Raw genomic sequence first — 24,148 nt, forward strand, 5'->3', positions numbered from 1 at the left:
AAGGGGACTCTAATACACTGCTGGTGGGAATGCAGACTGGTGCAGCCGCTATGGAAAACAATATGGTGCTACCTCAAAAAATTAAAAATTGAACTTCCATTCGACCCAGTGATCCCACTGCTGGGAATATACCCTAAGAAGCCTGAAACACCAATCAGGAAGAATATATGTACCCCCATGTTCATAGCAGCACTATTTACAATAGCTAAGATCTGGAAACAGCCCAAGTGTCCACCAGTAGACGAATGGATCAAAAAGCTGTGGTACATATACACAATGGAGTACTATGCAGCGGTAAGAAAGAAAGATCTCTTATCCTTTGAGACGACATGGAGGGACCTGGAAAGTATTATCCTAAGTGAAAGAAGCCAAGCAGAAAAAGACAAATACCACATGATCTCACTTATATACGGAATATAATGAACATAACAGTCTGAGGAATACAGTAGACCCAGACACATGGAAGTAGGGCACAGACTGACATCCCTCAGAAGGGGGGATGGGGGGTGGGGGGGTGGGAAGAGATAAACCACAGAACTTATATGCATGTATGCATGACCAATGGACATGGACAACTAAGCCGGGGACAGGGTGGAGGGGGGGTGGGGTGGGGGGTGCCAATGGGGTAAAAAGGTAAAATATCTGTAACAAAAAAATAAATAAATAAATAAAATTTAAAAAAAAAAAAAAAAAGAAAATGCAAAGAAAATTTACAAACTTGGGCCCTGGCCGGTTTGGCTCAGCGGTTGGAGCATCGGCCTGCGGTACAGAGAGTCCCAGGTTCGGTTCCCGCTAAGGGCACGTACCTCGGTTGCAGTTTGTCCCCGGCCCTGGTTGGTCGTGCGGGTGGCAGCCACTCGATGTGTCCCTTTCACATCGATGTTTCTCCCTCTCTCTCTTCCTCTCTCTCCCTCCCGCTCTGTCTGAACAAAAAAAATGGAGAAATGTTCTCGGGTGAGGATAAAAAAAAAAAAAAATTACAAACTTGGTGAAAATATTTGCAAAATACTTTTATGATTAATTACTTGTGTCCATATAATATATAAAAATACTAAAAATCAATAAGAAAATAGACAAGCATTAAAAATGGACAAAATATTTGAACAGACATTTCAACAAAGATATATGGATGGTAAATAAGCACCTAAAAAGACACTCACTATCATTAGTCACTAGGAAAATGCAAATTCTAAACAAAATGAGATGCCACTTTATACACATTAGAATGGCTAAAATAACTAATGACAATAGTAATAACTGACAATACCAAGTACAATTAAAGTTGTGAAGCAACTAGATCTTCAGTTGTAGCTGGTAGGAATGCAAAATTGTACAACCACTTTGGAAAACATTTTCCCAGTTTCTTTAAAAATGAAACATACTATTTGCCCCAGAAACCCTATTCTTAGGTATTTATTAAGAGAGATAAAATTTATTTTCACAGATACACCTGTTAGTCAGTGTTTATAATGGCTTTATTCATAATTTCCCTGAACTGGAAACAACCCTTGTCTTTCAACAGGTGAATTGATTTAAAAAGAAAAAAAAAATGGGATACATCAATATGATGGACTACTACTTAGCAATAAAGAAGAAATGAACTACTAATATATGAAACAACAGAATAAATGTCAAGTGTATCATTCTATGTGAACAAAAGCCAGACTTTAAATGCTATGTAGTATATGATTCCAATTACATGACATTCTAGAAAAGACAAAATTAAAAGGACTAAAAATAGATCAGTAGTTGCCAAGATCCGGTATCGGAACGGGTTTGCTACACAGGTCATGAGGAAATATATTGGAATGATGGAATTTTTCTTTATCTTAATTGTAGTGGTGTTCACACAACAGTGTATGTTAGTCAAAGCTCATAGAATTGTATACTTTAAATGGGTGCTTTTTTTCTGTTTGTAAAGTGTACTGCAAGAAATCCAAATTAAAAATAGAATAAAATAGCCCTGGCCAGTTTGGCTCAGCGGTTAGAGCATCAGCTCGTGGACCAGAGAGTCTAGGGTTCAGTTCCCGCTAAGAATACGTACCTCATTTTCAGTCTGTCCCTGGCCCCAGTTGGGGTCCTGTGGGTTGCAGCCACTCTATGTGTCTCTCTCACATCGATGTTTCTCTCTCTCTCTCCCTTCCACTTTATCTGAAGACATGCAAAAAAAAAAAAAATGTCCTTGGATGAGGATAAAAAAAATTGGAATAAAATAATACTTTTTAGGGATACATATATTAAATATGATAAAAATATATAAAAAGAAGCAAAGAATGATACAAGATTCAGGATGGTGGCTATATCAGCAGGAGCAGGGAAGGGAGGAGGGAACACTAAATAGGTACATATAACTCACTATCAAAGTTCTCATTTTCACTTGTGTGGTGGATTTTTGTGTTTGTTGTTTAGATAGGTGATATAGATGATAGATAGATAGATAGATAGATAGATAGATAGATAGATAGATAGATAGATAGATAGATAGGGCCTTACATGGACCAGTGATGAGCATATATTACAAACCATAGATTTGTTAATCCAAATTTACATACTTGATATCCAATAACAGGACAACTAAATGACAAACTCCAGGAATAAATACCTTCCTAGCACACTGCTTTCAGGCTTGCTCATCTCATCTTCCCCTTTTCACAGTATCACTCATAAGTCACAAAGGAGAAGGGCAGGTCCTTGTTTATTTGTTTGCTCATTTGTTGCTAACATGCCTCGCTCAGAGGGCTCACCCTGAAGCAGCACCTCGGATAATGCAATTCCTGCTCCCGGGCTAACATACATGTTATTAGGTCATACAATCCTCATTTTAGGCCAGCCGGGTTCTTCTCCATGTGCTATTCCAGATTCCTCAGATGTCAGGGCTACTAAAACACCCTCCAAGTACCCACATTTGAAGTCGTCTTATGCCTTGAGCCATGGGTTCAAATATCTCCTGACATCTCAGGCTCAGCATGGACTGTTCTGAGAAGGACAGGAAGGGTGTGAAGTGGGGGAGGTTCTGTGAGGGAGGTGTAAGATCAAGGTGCTCCACAACAAGGAGGAGAAGAATGGGAACATCAGGAGATGGAGACAGGGACTTGGGGGGGGGGGGGGCAGGAGACATTTCTACCAGCAGGTTCTGAAATTGTTTGAGCCACACGGACTAGGGGCATGTGTTACACCCAAGGTGTAGCCTGTCAACAACTCAGAATCGCACATCCCTGGGATTAAAAATGGCCCCTGTGCTTTTGTCTGGAAAACCACATGACTTGAAAAAATAACTACTTTCTTCCGCTGCTAGGCTTGAACCCTGAGACAACAGTACTTACTGGCCCAGCTGGTACTCAACATGTTCTCACATGAAGAATCTTGGGGAAGAATGACTTAGTGAGAGTGTTCTAGGAGATAGGACTGGTGACGGCAGTTAGGAAGGAGAGGGGCTCAGGTCAACTTGGGGCTGAGGAGGAAAGCCATGGAGTGATGTCGCCAGCAAGGGTCCCGGAGGAGGGTCTGGGTAGAGCCACAGGGCTTCCAGATGTCCCCGACAGCAGCTCTCACTGGGCTGCCCAGCCCTGTCTGCCTGCTTTAGGCACTGCCAGGAAAGAGGTGCCTTTTCCCACTTCTGGTTCCTCTCCAGCCTCACTCACCACGGCATATTCTGGGGTGGTCACCAGAGCGAGTGAATGGCTGCTTTTAGCAGCCTTTAGACTGACACTGAAAATACACCGAGAGGGGAATCGGGGTCTTACTTTTGAGCAGAGAAGACATGAGTACCTGCCTGGCTTTCCCTCGCCCACCATCAGACACTCCATTCTCTATATCCAGGACCACTCGTGTTCCCATGCATATCTTGAAAGAACCTGTGGAATCACTGATTCAAAATAAGTAAATTGTAGATTGGAAAACAAAAGGAAATGGTGGCCTTTACTATTAATTTACTATTTAAAAACAAATAAGCAGTCCTTCAGCATTGTAGCCTATCAGAAACGTTAACTGTAATGAAGTATTGTTTAATTTCATTTAATTAAATTCAAATATGTGATTGTTAAAGTCCAGATGACCGTTTTTTATAAATAAATGTGAAACATTTTATTACCATTATTTGAGATAAAATTTGATGAGGAATACATCTGTAATATCACAATGAAATGGGAAAATAGTATTCAATTTACATAAAGCTTAACTATTATGAGGTTTTAACCATCATGAGGTCAAATGATACTCACAAACTAAATCCACCATCATCAGCTTCACAATGACCAACCATGTTTGATAAGTAGTTCATTATTATTATTTGCACAATTTTTCCTTAATTCTTCCAAGTCCGTGAACCATTTCCTTCAATGAGATTCTACAGCGTTAGAATCAATAGAACATATGCCACAGTCAGGGAGAAAGAGACCCGTGGAGCCACAATGAAAAAGGATTATTTTCTCCCCATCTTCCTCCTCCTCCTTCTACAGTCTTCTCCCTCCTTCTTCTTAATAATATCAATTGTGAATTTCGTTATGGCTAGAGTTGTAGGTCCCTTCTTCACCCTAACAACTCTGTTATCCCCATGCTACCATATGGGAACCATGAGGTCTTCTTAGGAATGTTTCTGTCTTAGACAAGAACTGGCTTCAAACCTCCATCCTTTAGGCCACATCACACTACAGGACAACGACCTTGCCCAGTTCTCACCCCGAGAGATCATCCGAAGGCTCCATCTCCCTTATTGCACCTGCATTGCACCATGAGGCAGTGACCTCCAAAAGCTGGACCCTCAGTTAAGGTCTTTGAAATCACTTGACAGCACTTAGTTCATCAGATACAATATACTTCTTTGTCGAGGTGATGGTCCATATTGGTGGTAAGGTACTCAAGGGAAGAGACACATCATATGTATATTACATGATCACTGCTAAATTAAGTAAAAGAGCCTGTGGCAAAGCATGGAAATGAATGAATGAATAAAGGTGCAGCAGGTCCAAAGCAGGCTTGAATGGGAAGTATTTGAAAGTCACAAGGCCATCCTGGTTTCATCTTATTAAAACTTTAGGCTCCCGCCCAGGAAGACACCAGAGGCAGGCAACTAAGAAGTGTGTGACGATGTCCCCTCCCCCTGCTTGTGAAAGCAGCAGCATGCTCGGGCCCTGTGTCACTAACCCAGCACAGGATAAAAGAGGCCCTGCCCTGGGCTCCCCATCCACAGCCTCCTGAGGAACAGCCTTCTCAACCCTCCTCTGCATCTGGTGAGTGTCTGGGAGGGGACAGGACTCAGCTGGGAGTGTTGGGAAGAGGGACTCAGATCCGAATGGAACCAGCAGGAAGAGGCCCATAGTGGGCAGCAGAGGGGGAGGGGGATGGTGAGGAAGGAGGCACTCAGGCACCTGTCAGGGGGCTGTGAATCCCAAAAGCCACAGGTCTTGAGGATCCCTTCCCATTCTTGTTGGGTGTGCTGTCAGGGATGCACAGGGGTCCATCTGGCGTCCTTGAAGATGCCTTGTCCGAATGCGTGTGTCCCCTCCACGTTCCCACTCCTTTCCCACAGAGCTTGGCTTAGAAAGCAGCTTGGTCACGGAGGACAAGTGTTTGACAAACCTGCGGGGAGGAGACATGGAGACTCCTGCAGCTTCCGTGCTCAAAATGTGTCTTTTATTTGTTCAAGGTCCAATTCCTGCCGAGATGTCCTGCCAGCAGAACCAGCAGCAGTGCCAGCCCCCTCCCAAATGCCCCTCCCCCAAGTGCCCCCCAAAGAGCCCAGCCCAGTGCTCCCCCCCAGCGCCCTCTGGCTGTGCCCTGAGCTCCGGGGGCGGCTGTGGCCCCAGCTCCGAGGGCGGCTGCTGCCTCAGCCACCACAGGCACCACCGCAGGTCCCACCGATGCCGGCTCCGGAGCTCCGACTCCTGCGACAGTGGCAGTGGTCAGCATTCTGGGGGCTCTGGCTGTGGCCACAGCTCTGGGGGCTGCTGCTGACCTGGACTCCGACGCTGAGACGAGCGACTTTAGAGAAATCAAGGAGCCAAAGGGAGGCCCCAGCGGGACACAGCCTTGCCTGGATATTCCGTCCTCCACTGCCAGCCAGATCGGACGTCCGAGATCTCACATCCATTCACCCCCCGACCTGACGGGGACGGCAGTCCTGGGCCTGCCCCTGTGAAAAATAAAGCTTCTCTTCCTCATGGCCACGGGCGGCTCACGTGTCATTTCACTCTGTCCCTCCCCAAATGGTTAAATGTGTGTCTATCTGTCTGCTTCTCAGGCTCAGCACTCCCTATAAGGGGTACAGAATTCTAGTTCTAGTCTAGAAAAAAATAGTCTGTTGATCTTTCTTTTGCTGGATTGCATGGCAAAGTGGGGGAGAGAAGGGCATTAGACTGAGGCCTGTTACGATCAGTAAAAGAAATTACTTTTTCTGTGCAAGATGGGGTGGGGGTCCTCTCCCAAGGGGCTCTCCAGGCCTCTAGGAGGAGCTACTATTTGCTTTAGTTGAGCTGTTTCGTCCTGGTTAAGAGAGAATGTGTAGTCAGCAATTATCTGAAAACAGGCAGAATAAGCATCTCACCCAAAGGGAATCTGCCCTTCCAAGCAACATTTGTCAATATCTAGAGACATTTAGGTGGTTTGTAAATATTGAGGCGGGAGCATAAATACTCCTGGCATCTAGTGAGCAGAGGGCAGGGATGTAGCTAAACATGCTAGAGCACAGCACAGCCCCCTGACCCCCGTAACAGAGAATTCTCTGGCCCAAAATGCCAAGGTTCAAATCCTCAGGTGGAAAAGAGGTAGGGATGGCATCAGGAAGAACAGATAACTTCATCCACTCAATAAATATCCCAGAGAGCTGGGGGATGGGGTGAGTCAGAGGAGGGAGAGAGAATTCGTTAAAGCAAAGAGGTTATTTTAGAGGGAGAGATGGGGGTGAAAGTGTAGAAAATGTGGTATGTGAGGAGTATAGATGAGGAGACAACTAGAAAAATAGTTAAATGAAAACAAAAGAAGTTTTTCTAGGACTATAGATTAGTATAATTATAAGATTAGTATAATCATTAGTATAATTATATCATTATAATTTTAATTAGTGTAATTATTATTATAGATTAGCTTATTACATGCTAGGAACCCCTAAGTGACTGATATGAACTCATTTAATTTTCTAAATAACCTATAAGGTAGATGCTCTTAGCAACCTCATTTTACAAACAGGGAAACAGAAGCCAAACAGTTTTGAGGCCACAGAGCTGTGAGCGGTGCAGTGTGGGCTGCGGAGGCCGTGCTCTGAGCCACCTCACCACCTGACGCTCCCTTGAAACTTCTCAAGAGAGCTTTGAAACAATGAGTCTTTTTCATTTAATATTTATTTTGCTCTATTTAACTTTATTGTGTTTACTTTTTATTTTGGTTTTATTTTTTTTTATCTGCAAAGCTAAGAGCCCAACCATGTGAGTTATAATGTCAGCAAAACTATTTTTAATTTAATCTCCCATATTTGGGACCTAAAATGTGGACCTCAACTCTCCTCTAGGTTAAAAGCATCTGCTGAGAGATTAATCTTACTCTGTCTGCCTGATTGTTGAAATGCTGTTATATAAAAGCAGTCAATCCATGCTGTCCAGATGGCTCTTAGACTGAGCCAAAGGAACATCATAGAGCCTGAACTAAATTCAAATTGAAAACTTGGGAGAAATCGGTATGGGGATGGATGTATCAAGCAAATCATCATCATCATCATCATCATCATCATCATCATTCTAGGTAACACTTTGGGAGTTCATTGAATTTAAAAATGATTTTTGTTCTTGGAAAACATCAAACTGGCTATTTATATTCACCTTAACATCCAAGGCCTCAGAGTTTCTAAAATCTTTGGAACTTACTAAAGAAAAGGGCTCCCAAGGAATCTGATATGAGAAATATTCTGACCAGGTATGATCCACTCTCCAGCTCAAAACAATTCTTAAAAGTAGGAACCAAGTTGCCATGTTTGGATCCATCCCCATGTCACTCAAGCCCTAAGAAATTCCTGGGTAGCACTCCTCCATGGGACCAAAACAGTGTAGAATCATGGTGAAAATATACCTCAAAAATGTTTAGGATGAATAGACTTGCTGAGAGGTGAGAGTCACTGCCATGTTGGACATTACTCAGCCTCACACAAAGGGAACTTGGCGAACTCAGAGCCACACAACTCACAGATCTGGGCAGAACCACACTTGCCCAAGAGATGAGGACCGCTGGGTGGAGAGTAGCTAGAAGGCATGGGCCACATTCCAAACTGCACGCCCGCTACCAGAGAAACAGGACTCTGTCCTCTGCCAAAGACTGTAGAATGAGGTTTGGAGGCTCAGAAGCACCTGTTAATGTCAAGCTCTCAAGGCATCTCATGAAAAGACTGTGTGTGCAAAGCGCCCCCTAAAGCAATGGAGCTGATAAGCTGAAGAACAATGCAGACAAGTCTACCTTGTTGATGTATAGGGTTTTAATAGGGAGGCAGCAGAATGAAATGGATCCCCTCCCCATTTACCCTCCAGGCCACCTCCTTTATACCCCTCTAAGAAATGGACCTATGTACTCCAAAGATATCAGGGCTCTGGCACCAAGGTGAGTTACACATTGAGGGCACATTGCCCCAGAATAAGGAAAGGATTAATGGTAGTTTGTGATTAAGCCAAAGCCTCTGTGCACTTTCCAAAGTCCATGGGAGCTTGAGGGGTGGGGGTAGGGGGTTTGAAGTGGGAAAAGGGTTCAGGAAATTAGTTTTAAAATGGAGTCAGTTTTTAAAGATGAAGTCAGCTCTGTCTGTACACAATTCCTATAGTTGGTGAGTCTATTAAGGAGGGAGAAGAAATAAGAGTTGGCCCAACCAATAAAGTATGGACCTGCAACACCAGAACAGTCAAAGAAAGCCATAGCTATGTGGCCCCTAAAAGAGGACCCAAATAGTTGAGAGTTTAGTGGGCTCTAGATGAGCTCAAAATGCCCCAGTTCTCATCAGGAGACCACTCTATTTCAATTCAGGATTCAACAGTCAATAACTCATTGATTCCAGAAATATTTACTGAACATTGATTATATGAGGGTACTACTGTAGGACCTAGAGATACAAAGGAGCCCCCTAATTTGCTTGCAATACAGCAGAGTAAGGCACAAGCAGACCTCTAAATAGTTTAAATCTCATGCCCTTGAAGGGGGAGCAGCAGTGTAGGTTTCACTCACACAGTGAAGGATCTTAACCTGAAAAAATATTGAAATGTAAAGATATTGGCTTTGCTGGTGGCAAAAAAGTCCATGTGGCAACTCCTTGCTTTCATACCAAAGGTAATTGTCAATTAAGCACAAAGGGTGAATTACTTATGGTAATGAGGAGACCGTTAGTGGGCATGTAGGCCCCTGTGCTCAGGCGCATCCCAATTTCTCCCCCTCGCTTCCTCCAAAGTCCCAGGGAAAACGTGCTTGCACCAGGACTGTGAAGGTGCTCTCATTTTCTCCAGGATGCCACATGTAAGCATCTCAAAGTGGGCAGCCACAATTGCAGGCCTTCCTGTAGCAAAATAAACACACATTCACTGTTAATAATGTTTCATGCAAAACTATTATTTTTAATTATATGTAGAATATAAAAAGTTGTCCTAGTCTTAAGCATGATTATATTTCAGAAGGAAATACATCTCTAGTTTTATAATGAAATAATAAGACAATTCTAAATAATCTATTTAAATGCAATTTCTACAGATATTAGTCAATCATGTCAGTTGCATCATATCAGGTGTATATAATAATACCATCTGTACTGATTATTATTCACCTGTTATCAATTAAAATCCATCTTTCAGCTAAATTCCCCCTGGCTATCTCAGCCTAATAAATCACCTCCTTCTCTGAACTACTCTTGAAACTCAGAAACATGGGTTAGTTTCTTATTTCTGTTTCTTATTTCAACTCTATAATCTATGGTCTATTGTGCTTTCATAACATTATATCCTTTTTTCTCCCCATACATCTTTACCTTCAGAGAGCTACCACCTGAAGAAACAAGGAAACAAAGCCTTAAATATGTAACTCTATACCAGTCTCTCTCTCTCTCTCTTTTTTTTTAATTCTTTTTCCTTTATTGATTTCAGAGAGAGAGGAAGTGAGAGGGAGAGAGAGAGAAACATCGATGAGAGAGAACATCATCTGACCACCTCCCACATGCCCCTCACTGGGGAATGGGCCCACAACCTGGGCATGTGTCCCGACTGGGAATCAAACCGGTGACCTCCTGGCGCATGGGTTGATGCTCAACCAGTGAGCCACACTGGCCAGACATATAACCTGTCTCTTAATGCATCTCTTTGATCAGTCATATTCTGCCCTCAAATACTTTTGTCACCTCCCTCTTTGCAAGGACCCATCTGCCTTCTGGGTGCTTGAGTTCCTGAAAGTCATAGTCCCACCTGAACCAGCTGCCCCTGTGCAGGTCAAGTTCCTCAACTCACTGTTCCTTATGAATGCCCATCGTCACTCCCTACAGGCCCCTGACCTCATGTCACCACTCCCAAGTGATACCAAATGCCAATGTCTGAACACACCAAGGCAACAAGAAACTGATACTCAAGAGCTCTTGCCTAAACCTAGGGACTCCCAACACTTATTTATTATAGCACTCATCACCTTGGGTCATAGTTATTTTATTACCTGTCTGTCTGCTCCGCTACACTGTGAGCTACTCAACCAGTATTGTGTCTTATTTATTTATGGTTCTTTGTATTTATCACAAGTCTAGTGTGCAGTATCAAGTTGTTTGTGTATTTATTTGTTTTAAATAATAAAAATGAATAAAAGAAGGAATGAAAACAAGAAAGGGTGAGAGAAAAGGATGGAGGGACAGAGAGAAGGAGGAAAGAAAACAAGCTCACAAGAAGCTTAGTGAACAGGTTTGGACAGTCTTAGCATCCTAGATCCCTTCTTTTAGAAAAGCTTACTCTCTCTCCCCTTTCCTTCCTTACCACCACAACCCTACAGCCTATAAATGAGTGACACAGGACCTAGTATAAGGTCCTGTACAGAATCCCTGTGAGCCAGACCTCTCAATGACACCAGCATTTTTTCTCAAGGTGTTTAGACAGGTACTCTCTGAACAATGAGCATCAGTCACTAAGGTGCTGTCCTGTCCAGGCACACACAAAAGTACTTCAGTTCCTGATATGTCACAGACAGGTGAGAATGGCAAGAGTTAAAACTGCTGATTAGTCAGAAAATGGTCAAACTGCTCACCAAAGAATTTTGTTTGTTCTGTGGGCAACAGGCATGTAAACCCACAGGTAATCCCATTCTCTAACTTCTAATTCTGTTCTATCTCATATGCTCTCTTAACCTGATTTCATCATTATGCCTGGATATATATGGAAGCTTCTCCATGATCATGACAATAGCTACCTATCTCAAAATAATAAACCTTGTTGGACTGGAAATTTATGACCCAGATGAGAAACTGGGGACAAATGTATATAAGTAAAAAGACAAGGCTATAAATAGTAGAGCAAGGATCTCTAAAAATCCGCTTGTTCATAAAAGCACATAGAAAGCTTACAAAAATTGTCAGTCAACTTTTGCAAAACTCTAGAAATTAACCAGAGATTTTTAAAACATGTAGAACTTATTTATTCAAGAAAAGTAGCTGAATCTTAATAAGAATAGTGAGCTTTGTGATGTCTTAATTTGCCACATTCTTACCACTGTTCCTAGCTCCATAAAGACCTTGAAATTCAGAAACCTAATAGCCAATGGAGAGAACAGAACAGGTCTGGAACTCCCTAAAAGCCCCATTCCCAGATAATTGTCAGTATCTGACTATATGGCAATTACCTGGAAATCCCAACTAGCAGGGTTTGTCTTTACTACACATGATTCAGAGTTTACTCACTACAAACAGTTTTTACCCCAGGGTGTTTGTCGGAAACAATTAGTGATAATTGTTTAACATCACAGCTAAAATGGTGATAACAATTGAGTAAGACAGAAGCTGACAAAAAGACTTGTGGATAAGCTGAGAAACAAGATGTTCTTAGAGAGTGTTTTAAAACTCTGAAATGTTCCTTGTAGAAGACCTGTAGGGCTGTGTGGGATGGCCCTAATATCTCACGTTTGGCTGATCTTGAAGTTCTGCACAAGCAGCAAGTAAAACCCAAGGCAGAGTTGTAAACTGCCTTCAGAAATCTTAAAAACATATCCCAGTACGCATACAGAGGTCCTCAGCAAAAGTTTAGAGACTTACTACTTCAAGGCTTTGAGGAAATCTTTGTCAAATAATAAACTGATCACTAGCTAAGCTAGTAGAGATTTCAGTGGCTACATACTATAAAGATAGAATTTACAACATTTGTTCAGGAAAGTCATCAAACAAGTAAACAGCAAAAACAACTACAAACAAAAATAACAAACCTCAGGAGAGGGTAGGAAAGCTGATATCCAGAACTGCCACATTATATTATTTAAAATGTTCAATTTTTTGCATGGCTGGTGTGGCTCAGTGGATTGAGTGTCGTCCCATGGACTGAGAGATCCCTGTTGGATTCCCAGTCAGGGCACATGCCTGGGTTTCAGGCTAAATCCCCGGTGGGAGGCGTTCAGGAGCCAGCCAATCAATGTTTCTCTCTCACATTGATGTTTCTCTCTTCTGCCTTCCTCCTTCTCTAAACATCAATAAAACTCTTCTTTTAAAAAATATATAGCAAATATAATATAACAAATAGTAAATTCAAATGAGAAAAGTCTTCAGTTTACATAAACAGATCATATTCAAACCTCACATATTATATGGGCTATTAAAGTTTTCTACTCATCATAAAACTATTCAGCTCTGTCACCATCTTTCCAGGAAATGCTGTGATTAGGTTACTAGGTGCCATGAGATCTTCTTTGGGCCCCACTTAGTCCAGACAGGGTCTCAACTTTGTTCCTCTGTTTTTATACTCATTCATTTCATTCTAGGTGTTCAAGAGGAGAACATGTGCCAGGGTGCTTTGGGTTACGTGCACAGTGGAGAAAGGCTAACACCAAAGACCATGACCATAAGCCTGGAGACATTACACACAGTTATATTGTGGCATTTAGCACTTGATATTTACAAAAGTGCATATGAATAGTTTCGTCTCTCTTTCCTGACAGACTAGGAGCTACCCTAGACCAGAAAAGTACCCCGTTCCTCCATATGTGCCTACTTCCCAGCGAAGCCCTTGGGCAGAGCCTGTGTTACGGAATGTGTGCTGAATGAATGATGCAAGGAAGGTGGACTGGCAACGTCACAGGCCTGAGGGAGATGGAGACAGTCATCTGAGCTTCCTGGTTCCCTCTGGTCACGTGTCTTGGTAAGTCACAGGAAGATGATGAAGGTGAGGTCTGTTCTAGAGTGTGTGTGCCGGGCTGTCACCTCCCCCTGCTTGTGAAAGCAGCAGCATGCTCAGGCCCTGTGTCACAAACCCAGCACAGGATAAAAGGGCCCCTGCCCTGGGCTCCCCATCCACAGCCTCCTCAGAAACAGCCTTCTCCTGCCTCCTCTGCATCCGGTGAGTGCGCAACAGGGCATGGGATTCTAGCTGAGATGCTAGAAAGGAACGCTAAGGTCATAGCAGAGGAGAGGGAAACAGAGGGGTCTGGAATGACATCCCAGAGACTGGGCCGAGAGAAGGCAGCAGTGGGGGAAGTGAGGGTCAGGAGGGCGTCCCTATGGGACATGGGAGGTAACAGCAATTCTGGGACCCACAAGATCACAGGAACTCTGCTCTGTCTTTATGTCCACACACGTTTCCTGTGACAGCCATCCTTCAGAATGCTTTCCCCAAACAGCTGCATCCCCTGTGTGCTTCCTTTGAGATATGAAACCTGGATACCCAGTTAGATGGGCAGCACCGGGTGCTGGGTGGAGAGCACAGTGGGAGGCATCTTGTAAGATCAAACTAACCCCATATCAGTGTCCCTGTCCTGCCTGCAGCCATGGTTCAGGAAGCAGCTGCTCTTAGAAATGAGGGGTCCAGGAAATCAAGAGTGAGAAGACATCAAACTGGGGATTCTGAACTAACAAGGTGCTTCTGTTTTGTCCAGGGCAACTCACGTCTCCCTAAGATGTCCTGCCAGCAGAACCAGCAGCAGTGCCAGCCCCCTCCCAAGTGCCCCTCCCCCAAGTGCCCCCCAAAGAGCCCAGCCCAGTGCTCACCCCCAGCGCCCTCTGGCTGTGCCCTGAGCTCTGGGGGCGGCTGTGGCCCCAGCTCCGAGGGCGGCTGCTGCCTCAGCCACCACAGGCACCACCGCAGGTCCCACCGATGCCGGCTCCGGAGCTCCGACTCCTGCGACAGTGGCAGTGGTCAGCATTCTGGGGGCTCTGGCTGTGGCCACAGCTCTGGGGGCTGCTGCTGACCTGGACTCCGACGCTGAGATGAGCGACTTTGGAGAAATCAAGGAGCCAAAGGGAGGCCCCAGCGGGACACAGCCTCGCCTGGATATTCCGTCCTCCACTGCCAGCCAGATCGGACGTCCGAGATCTCACATCCATTCACCCCCCGACCTGACGGGGACGGCAGTCCTGGGCCTGCCCCTGGGAAAAATAAAGCTTCTCTTCCTCATGGCCACGGGCGGCTCACGTGTCATTTCACTCTGTCCCTCCTCTCCGTTCTCCGGCCAACACAACACAGCCCTGGGAGCAGAACCTTAGTTTTGGACCAGGAAACAATAGATCGGTTCCGCCTCCACACATAAGGCTGCGGAGAGCGCTTGGGTTGGAATGGGGACTGAAAGAAGGGTCGCCACGCGCAGCCAAATTGATGTTTCCTGTGAAGCCTGGGTGCGTATGGATACAATCTGGGAATTACCGGTGTATGATATGAGGCTTTTCTATATTTTGATAAGCTATTTCTGGGTCCTAATTAAGAATCGGGGAATCAGGAGGTAAGGAAACCGAAGATCGGCAGAGGAAGGAGAGTTAACTCAATGAATTCTAGAAAATGCAGGAGAGAGATGGAAGGTGAGAGTATTTACATTAATGAGTCTAGAGGGAGCCATGTGGCTGGGAGCTTAAATGAGATCAGTGATGTATGCAAAATGACAACTTGAGAAGAAAGAAAACGAGAAGTGTTGCTGGAATTGTAAGTCGATGTAATCTAAGGAGGAAACATTTATTAAAAATTGAACTCTACACAACCATGCACCTCAACGCAGTCCCATGTTTTGGCTTAAATTATAAAACTCAGATGCTGCTGAGGTTGAAATAATGTTCCTACATGTGAACCAAGACTAACATCTCACTGGGACCACCAGAAAGCCAGACAGATGCCCTAGAGCTCCAGCTACCATCAAATGCCAACCATCAAGAGAAACTGATGCTAGAAACTGAATAGAGCAAGCAGGAGAGAAAAAAAAAAACAAAACTGTGGATAACCTCGTAAGTTCAATAAATTAAAGAAAGATTTTATCAAGCCTGGAAATTGTTAAAACTTGTGATTAAAAAGACCCTGAGAGGAGTTAACACCAGACACACCAGCCAGGTCGAACAAACCGAGATAGGATTCCATGAGTTTAAGTTCAGAGAAATCACCAGAGAGCATTCAGCCAAGGGCCAGAACCACGTGAGTCTCCGTGAAGGCGAGGACAGGCCTGGCACCCAGGAAGAGCGATGCCTCACCCCATAGGGCCTGCAACACCTCGAACAAAGGGTGTGAGCTCAGTCAGCACACTCTGTGCAGACCTGGCACAGGACACCATGGGCTGGAGAACTGCAGAATTAGAACAAACCATCTGCCAGGGGCTTTAAATAAAAGACTCAGAAGCTCAGAAGTAACCCCTAAGCGCCGCTCTAAAGAACTGAGTAATGGCTCATGGTGGAGTCAAATCTGAGTGATGAGAAAAGGGAGCACGGTCAACTTATAAAGCTCCTGGCTGGGACACCAAAGGTATATTGGGAAGCTAAAAGGAATAAAGGACAGCTTTAAAATGGAGCCCAAAACTGGGAGGTCCCAGTGGTAAATTAAAAAAAGAAAAAGAAACAAACATTCCCCAGACCTCATCAGGGTAACACCAAGTCCTAGCCTTGGACCTGTGTATTCATGCAATACCTTTTTATTGAGCACCTATTGTGGGGTAAGTTCTAGGCACTGGGGATACAACAGAGAATCAGAGAGACAACAATTCTCTCTAGGAAACTGACATTCCAATGCACCCATGCGCAACGGTTCCCAATGTACACGCGATGCAGAGTGAAGCAGGGTGGCTCTCTATGCAGCTGGCCTCTTATTCTCTGGGACTGAGTGGACCTTGGTGGTAGCTGAATACACCCAGAGAAAACCCACAGCTGGGGCGAAATACTGACGCTGAGATAGTGGCTTTGGTGGTGACATAAAAGGTCAGGAGTATTTGCTAGCTTCCACATCCAAAGACAGCAGCCAAGGACGGAGAGGGATACGTTGTTCATACTAACGGGACGACGTTAGTGCATAAGCAGGCCTCTGGCTGCATGCCCTTCCCAGTCTTCCCCCTCCCTCCTGCCACAGCCACAGTGAAAAGACATCTCCCCAGGGCTGCTCTTTTCTTCCCACGAATATTACTTATTGGATCACCTAAAAAGGGATAGTTCCCCTTATAGGTCTTCCTATAACAGGATCACCAGATACATAATTTTCATCATTGTTTATAAAAACCAATAATGCTTTGTCATTATTGTACTGAATACTTGTGATTTAAAACATCTGTCTCATTCTTAAATGTGATGTTTCAGAGGGCAATGTATCTCTAATATTAAAATAAAATGTGATGGCCCTGGCCAGTCTGGCTCAGCGGTTAGAGCGTCAGCCCACGGACCGGAGAGACCTGGGTTCAATTCCCGCTAAGGGCATGTACCTCAGTTGCAGTTTGTCCCCGGGCCCAGCTGGTGTCGTGTGGGTGGCAACCAGTCGATGTGTCTTTCTCACATCGATGTTACTCTCTCTCTCTTTCCCCCCTCTCCCTCCTGCTCTATCTGAATATAAATGCAAAAATGTCTTTGCGTGAGGATAATAAAAATAAATAAAACGTGATGGAAAAATACCACAAAGCTCCAAAATTCTTGGTCCATCACTCTTACTTCAGTGTGCACAGGCTTCACCCATTTCACCTCATCATCACCACACCCATTAGATATGATTCATTGCTCAGTCAATCTCCCTAAGCCACCCTCGCCAGCTAGAATCTCTTCCTCCCCACACTACTGGAGCTCTTAGAATAAATGTGACAGTCACTATGGTGCTGACACAATGGTCTTCGGATCTGTCTTAATTAGCAAACCGTGTCACCATAGCGTCTACAGATTCCTTGTCTCTATCTGTGATTTCACTCCTCACGTCTTTGGTCTATGATGCCTCTATTCCTGTATAGCCTTTTCTTTCTCCAGATACCAGCTGTTGACTGGAGAAGCAGGAATTGAAACTCAGGAATATCTGACTCTAAATTCATGCTTAACAAGCCCGTTATTCAGTGCTCCAGTGTCCCCTCAGCAACCTCCCCCTTAGCCCCAGCATTACCCCTCCTTCCAGGTTCTGTGAGTCCCACTTGGCATTGCCGTCTGGGCTGGTAGCCACAGGCAGGTCAAGGTCCTATGCTCCTACCACTTTTCCAAGCACTGTTCTTACAGGTCTATGGCTTCACCCCACCTAAAACCCCTAAATGACAGCTGGTAACGATATCTGGATGCATCCTCCCAGTCAGAGTCACTGCAGGTAAAAACGGACTGATACCCAAAGGCTCTGACCCGGGGCCTGTGGACACCACACACACGATACGGCACTGACCACATCAGATTATGCTTATTGTATTACTTGTGTGTCTGCCCCACTACACTGTGAGCTACTCAAGAACAAGGACCAAATCTTCCTCATTTACCCATCTCTTGTGTACAGCAGAATGCATGGTGTGCTGCCAGAGCAGTGTAGCACACCCTGTTTGAATAACTGAGTGGACAGACGGATGGACGGATGGATAAAAACAGTTAAAATGGCAGACCTACAGGGGTGTTTGAAGAGTCCTGTGACTTCTCTCACAAGAAAACTCTTGGCTCCTTCCTAGAAAGATATAGAGGACAGAATGGAGATGACAAGAAGCTGAATCAGCTCAACATATATTAAAGAAAGCAGGGAAGGATACAGGGAGGAAAGAAGGAAGGAAGGAGGAAGGGAGGGAGGGAGAAAGGAAGGAAGGAAAGAAGGAGGGAAGGAGGGAGGGAGAAAGGAGGGAAGGAAGAAGGGAGGGAGGAAGGAAGGAAGGAAGGAAGGAAGAAGGGAGGGAGAAAGGAGGGAGAAAGGAGGGAAGGAAGAAAGGAGGAAGAAAGGGAGGAAGGAAGGAAGGAAGGAAGGAAGGAAGGAAGGAAGGAAGGAAGGAAGGAAGGAGAGAAGGAGGAAGGAAAGGAAGGCAGGAAGGCAGGAAGGCAGGAAGGCAGGAAGGCAGGAAGGCAGGAAGGCAGGAAGGCAGGAAGGAAGGAAGGAAGGAAGGAAGGAAGGAAGGAAGGAGAAACGGAAGGAAGGAAGGGGAAAAAGAAGGAAAGGAGTCGAGGCAGAAAGATTTCAGGTTATTCTTTGGATGACAAGTGAGTACCACACAAGAGGCTCACAACTGTCTCTCCTTCACCTCATGGCACTTGGTCTTCTAAGAAGTTCCTATAGAAGATTCTAGGCTGTTCCAAGGATCTCATTCTCTCTGATATTCAAAACCCATCCCCCTTTCTATCTCTGTAACTGCTTAGCTCCCCCTTCCTAGATGCTGTAAGGTATGACTTTGTGAATTAATGACTCTTCCGGTCAACACCACCCACCTGCCTGCTGCCTGCCGTCTGCACTTGAACCCCCACCCTTGAAGCTCCATGATATCACCCATTCCTCAGCACGTCCAAGCCCCGAGCTCACCTGCAGGGAATGTGGAGCCTGGAACACACCAAGAAGAGAGGAGATGGACGCCTGATCATCCACTGGTGACTCACAGGAACTGAGAGCGTGGGGGGGAGGCGAGGTTTAAGGACAAAAGGTGTTCAGGGTTGAAATCTTATGAAGCATTTCACAGTCTGTTTGAACATGAAACACTGATGTCTTGGTGTGATGGTTAATAACAACAAAAAAGAAGATTCTAAAGGCAGTTAGGGGAACTGGCTGGAGCCTTGGAATTGTGTTACTGATTGGCTGATAGTGGAAAGGGCGAAAGACCCCAAAGAAATCCTTGAAACAGAGATCCACAGAGGGCGTTCTAACTGCTTAATCAAACCATTTGAACTCCGTGAATTACAAGAAGAAACAGTTTTATTTTCATTCAGGCACTGTCTCCTGGGCTTTGTTGAATCTCTCTTAATGCTATCTCCATCCAGGACAAAAATGTCAGGGCAGCTCAGTATAATTCAGCACAAAATTTTAATCTCAATATCCCAGGGATCTTTGTAATATGCTAATTGTGATTCTTATCGCTCCAATTGTAGTTCCCTCCTCTACTTGCCCTCCAATCAAGCACTGACTTGGCTCCACACCATCCTGCCCAGGGACCCCGTGTTGCTTCCTGAGGGCTGGAATGTTTCTCTCTTGGACCACCTGCCCTGGCCTCACCCTCCATCCATTTTCCACACACAGCTCACACTGAATGCCCAGCATTCTCAGCTCAGTCACTGCCCCCAAAACAAGAGCTGATTATACTAGATACCCAGTTTTACCAGAGAACATGCAGGAGGAAAAAGGGGGGCACCCAAAGGACTGTGGACTTTGCAGTTAGTCACTTGTCCATTTATCTAGCTAGACAGTTCATTTACTCTAGGTCCAGTAACGTGTCGTATAACACTCTATATTCCACTGCAAAGTATGAACATGGGACATGTGTAGGCCTGAGTGGAAGGGTGCTGAGCCAGTACCAGGTTTCCTGGCTCCGTTTGGTCAAACAGACTGTCTTATGCCCAGAGCTGAGCTGGGAGTATTAGGTGCTGCTCCAGCAACCCACTCATGCCGTGTGTCACAAACCCAGGAGTCCCCGTCCTGGGCTTCTCAGTCCACAGCCTACTCAGAATCAGCTTTCCCTGGCTTCTGAAGTCAACTGAATGCCCATTGAGTGCAGGACCTGAGCTAGAAGGGCTGGGAAGATAAGCCCAGGCCTCCATCAGAGGAGAGGAAAACAGGGCCCAGAATGGAGGCAGCAGGAAGAGTATGGGTTTCGTAAGCATCTTTATGGGATGTTTTAGGGGCTTTGTGACTTGTAAGGGCCATGGGTCCTCAATATAACCTCATCCTCTTCCTAAACATGTCCTATGAGATGTATTGATCCCACTAGACATCCTTAAAGAAGCTTTTGTCAAAGCAGTTTATTTTCTTCCGTGATTCCATGGCGACAAGACGCCATAAAAATCCAATTAGAAAAGAGTCAGTGTTTTCTGCTAGCCAAAGGGCAGATAGGAAAGAGCATCCTTCCAAGTTAAGTCCAATTTTCATTTCCTTTCACATTTCTGAGTTCAGAATTAGAGTCCAGCAACATGAACCCCATGAAAGAAGAGACACACTGGCTAGAGGCTTGTTCTAGTGTCTCTCGAGTCACTGACTCCTGCCGAGATGCTCTGCTAGCAAAATCAGCAGCAGAGCTAGGCTCCAAATGGCCCCAAAGTGCCCACCCCAGTTTTCAGCCCCTTGCCAGTCTCCTCCTGCTGGGGACCCAGTCCTGGCAGCTGCTTCCTGAACCTCTACGGCCCTGTCTCTCCACTGACATGGGCACCAGAGACCCAAGGGCTGTGTATATCTCTGGAACTGGGCTGAGAGGCTCAGCAGTGCCTAAGAAATGCCTTCAGAATTTCTGCTGCCGGTAATCCTACTCAGAGGTGTAAAGAAATGGGACCAGAACCAGCCAATAAAATTTAGATTTGAGACCCCAAGACAGTTAGGGGAAGCCAGAGATTATGTCAGTTAAGATTCCACTGCTCAGAGTTGCCCCTGACAAGGGAGTTCTCACTAATTGTAGAGAGACAAATTCTTCTGTCCTCATCTGGGAACTTCCAAACCCATTTGTTCAATCATTCATTCGTTCAACAATTATTCACATGGCACTCATCTAGGCATTTGAATAAGTGGGGAACAAGACAGACAAAGCCTTGTTCTCAGGAAGCTTACAACCCAGTGGGTCTATTGGAGGTGTCTTCTGATTTCCTTGCAAAGCAGCAGATTTAGACAAAGGTGGTCCTATATTCAGTTGGTTTCTCATCTTTGGGCATTGGACAGATACTGGTAAAAGCCTGCTAACCCCAGTGAAGACACCCATAATGAGAAAAATGTTGAGAATGGATATTGTTGGTTTGGTGGTGACAAAAATGACATCTAGTGTCTGCTTGCTTCCAAACCTAAGGTAAGAACTAAATAAGGCAAATGGGTAGATGACTGGCACCATTGGTGATGTTTGTGCGAAAGTTGCCCTGTCCTACCCCTTCCCTGTCTCCCCTAGTCAATCCCCAAATCTCAGTTAAAAACCAAGTATCTTGAAAGTGCTTCTGGTCTCTACCTGGCTACAATATATGGGAATAACAACGAAAAAGGATGGCCACACCCACAGCCTTTTCTGTATCAGGATAATCAGAAACACTTAAGTAATAATAGTGTTTTCTCAAAATCTGTCATTTTAAGATGCATTTAATATGTGACTTGTCCCATTCTTAGGGATCCCCCCCTTTTTATAGAGAGAGGAAGGGAGAAATAGAGAGAGTAAAACATCATCTGAGAGTGAAACATCGATCAGCTGCAGAGCTAGGCTATATTTCTAATCCTACCAGGGATTGAGCCTACAACCCTGGCATGTGCCCTCACCAAGAATTGAACTGGCAAACCTTTGGGTGCACGGGTAGATGCCCAACCCCTGAGCCACACCAGCCAGGGCCTTAGGGATTTTTAACAGATCATGATTCAGAGGGAAATATAAGTCTGTTGTTATCTAAACACAATAAAAAGAAAAATCAACACAGTTTATGTAACAGCACTTTCTACAACCTTTGTCCACAATAGGCCAGGTGTTATCAGTCTCATTATTATCACCCTATCAATTATCATTCATCTTTTCAGACCTTTATGTATAAAATGCATGGTACATTATATTTTTTCAAGATTTAATATATCCGATCCCAATAAAGCTGAAAAAAAATATATATGAGAAGAAAACATTTACGAGTTGCTTACTGTGATGCTAGGTGCCTAAAAGGCCCTGTGGTCGCATCTGATCCTCAGGGCATTATAGTCATTTCACTAATGAGGAAACTGAATGAAGTGATTTGTCTGCAAGCAAGTGATAAAGTCTGCCAGACTCAAAAATAAAATATATTTTAAATAACTACTTTAGATAGTAGGTTAATGTAAGAAACAAGACAAATTGACCATTGGCAATTTTTTTTTTTTTTAAGCCACTCTAGGGTTTCAACTTAAAGTATTTATACTCGCCTTATAATTTGGTTTTAGGTGATTTAAACCTTTTTCATGTGCTTACTGCTTCTATTACACTGTAATTTCCTTGCAGGCAGACAAGGGACTCAATTTTCTATCCTTTGGAACATAAATGGACTGCCAACCACTGATCTGTAAGGTAGGCACTCAATAGACTTGTTCTACTGTAAGTCTGAAACCAAATGAGTCTTAAATAAAAAGAGTTCTCATTTAAAATAACATACACCAAAAGAATATGAAAATATGGATTTATTACCAACAAAGAAGTATTTCTCACAAAGACTTTTTGCAATTACACACACTAGGATAAAATTATATTTTCCACATACTAATGATCATACTCCAAAGAAAATAAGCACATGTTCAAAAGACAAGGAGAAAGCAGCAGGGTTTCTTTCCTCTCTTACTTTGAATACTAAAAACTTTTCAATAGAGATTCTCTCTTCAGGCAAATCAATGAAGATTTTGTCATTAAAAGTACTTGCTTGTCACCTTAAGATTTTAAATATTTTATTCATCAAATAAGACTTTTATCTAAAGTTTTTACAATTTGAATGAAACTAAAAATAAACTGTCACAGAAATTATATGAAAAAAAAAAAAAAAAATGCCCTGGCCGGTTTGGCTCAGCGGTTAGAGCGTCGGCCTGTGGTCCTGAGAGACCCGGGTTCGGTTCCCGCTAGGGGCGCGTACCTCGGTTGCAGTTTGTCCCCGACCCTGGTCAGTCGTGCGGGTGGCAGCCACTCGATGTGTCCCTTCACATCGATGTTTCTCTCTCTCTCTCTGTTCCTCTCTCTCCCTCCCCCTCTACCTGAACAAAAAATGGAAAACTGTCCTCGGGTGAGGATAAAAAAAAAAAAAAAAAAAAAATTATCATTCATCTCTAGGCTAACCTCTCGCAGCCATCCCATCCACTTTCAACTGCTCTCTACTCTGAGTTACTAGTTTTGCCTTTCTTAGAATCAATACTACAGTCACTAAGATACTAATACCATGGTCCTTAAATGTTTGCTAGTTTGCAAGGCATGTCACCACAGCCTTTGTAGATTTCTTATTCCAGTTCTAGTTTTACCTGTGACAGCTATGACTCATGCTGCCTCTCTATGAGTAGCTTTTTCTTTCCTCAAACATCTCTGCCTTAACACAGCTATGAAAAGAAGAAGGAAGGCGTTCAAACCTAGTAGTTTCTGTCTCCAAAGTAAATGCTCTTTATGGGCATGTGATTTTGCCCCCAAGGACTTAGAAGCCTCCAATGCTTCTCCTCCCCCTCTCCTTCCCTCCACACCAGCATTATATTTTTCTCCTGGTGGATGCCCAGATGCCTCTTGGTTTCCACAAGGTCCTTTTGCTTGACCTGCCTAGGTTTTCTGTGCTTGGACAGATTACAGGCTCCACATCTCTGTTCAGCTCAACGACCATCCCAAAGTAATAGCAGGTGACATTTGGTGCACATTCACTCAGAGTCACTGCAGAGCAACAGGGAACCAACACCCCAAAACTCTGACTTTAGGCATGAGGACTCCCACACACACGTGTATTACAATATCCTCAATTGGCTCATGCTTATTTCATTACTTGCCTGTCAGCCCCACTACACCATCAGCCTCAGAATGGAGTAGCATCTTCTTCATTCTTGAATCTCCTTCGCCCGGCACAATGTGTACTATCGCAATATAAATGATTTGAAAGAATAAATAATTTTTATGAATAAATGAATAAAAATCAATAAGGGTTCCT

General features: G+C 44.2%; 2 protein-coding genes across 2 annotated transcripts; both read left to right on the plus strand.

The window, feature by feature from the left end:
- Positions 1–5,661: 5,661 nt before the first annotated feature.
- Positions 5,662–5,952, plus strand: LOC118636907 (late cornified envelope protein 3D-like). Its single transcript, XM_036271839.1, has one exon. It carries the CDS (start codon positions 5,662–5,664, stop codon positions 5,950–5,952), a length of 291 nt encoding a protein of 96 aa, XP_036127732.1.
- An 8,127-nt stretch (positions 5,953–14,079) lies between these two features.
- Positions 14,080–14,370, plus strand: LOC118636906 (late cornified envelope protein 3D-like). The gene has a single exon (XM_036271838.1). It carries the CDS (start codon positions 14,080–14,082, stop codon positions 14,368–14,370), a length of 291 nt encoding a protein of 96 aa, XP_036127731.1.
- The last annotated feature ends 9,778 nt before the right edge of the window (positions 14,371–24,148 follow it).

The sequence above is a fragment of the Molossus molossus genome, unplaced genomic scaffold (assembly GCF_014108415.1).
Source record: "Molossus molossus isolate mMolMol1 unplaced genomic scaffold, mMolMol1.p scaffold_m16_p_20, whole genome shotgun sequence".
NCBI lineage: Eukaryota > Metazoa > Chordata > Mammalia > Chiroptera > Molossidae > Molossus > Molossus molossus.

Coding starts and splice junctions, on each gene's coding strand:
- LOC118636906 (XM_036271838.1), top strand. CDS start 14,080: ATGTCCTGCCAGCAGAACCAGCAGCAGTGCCAGCCCCCTCCCAAGTGC.
- LOC118636907 (XM_036271839.1), top strand. CDS start 5,662: ATGTCCTGCCAGCAGAACCAGCAGCAGTGCCAGCCCCCTCCCAAATGC.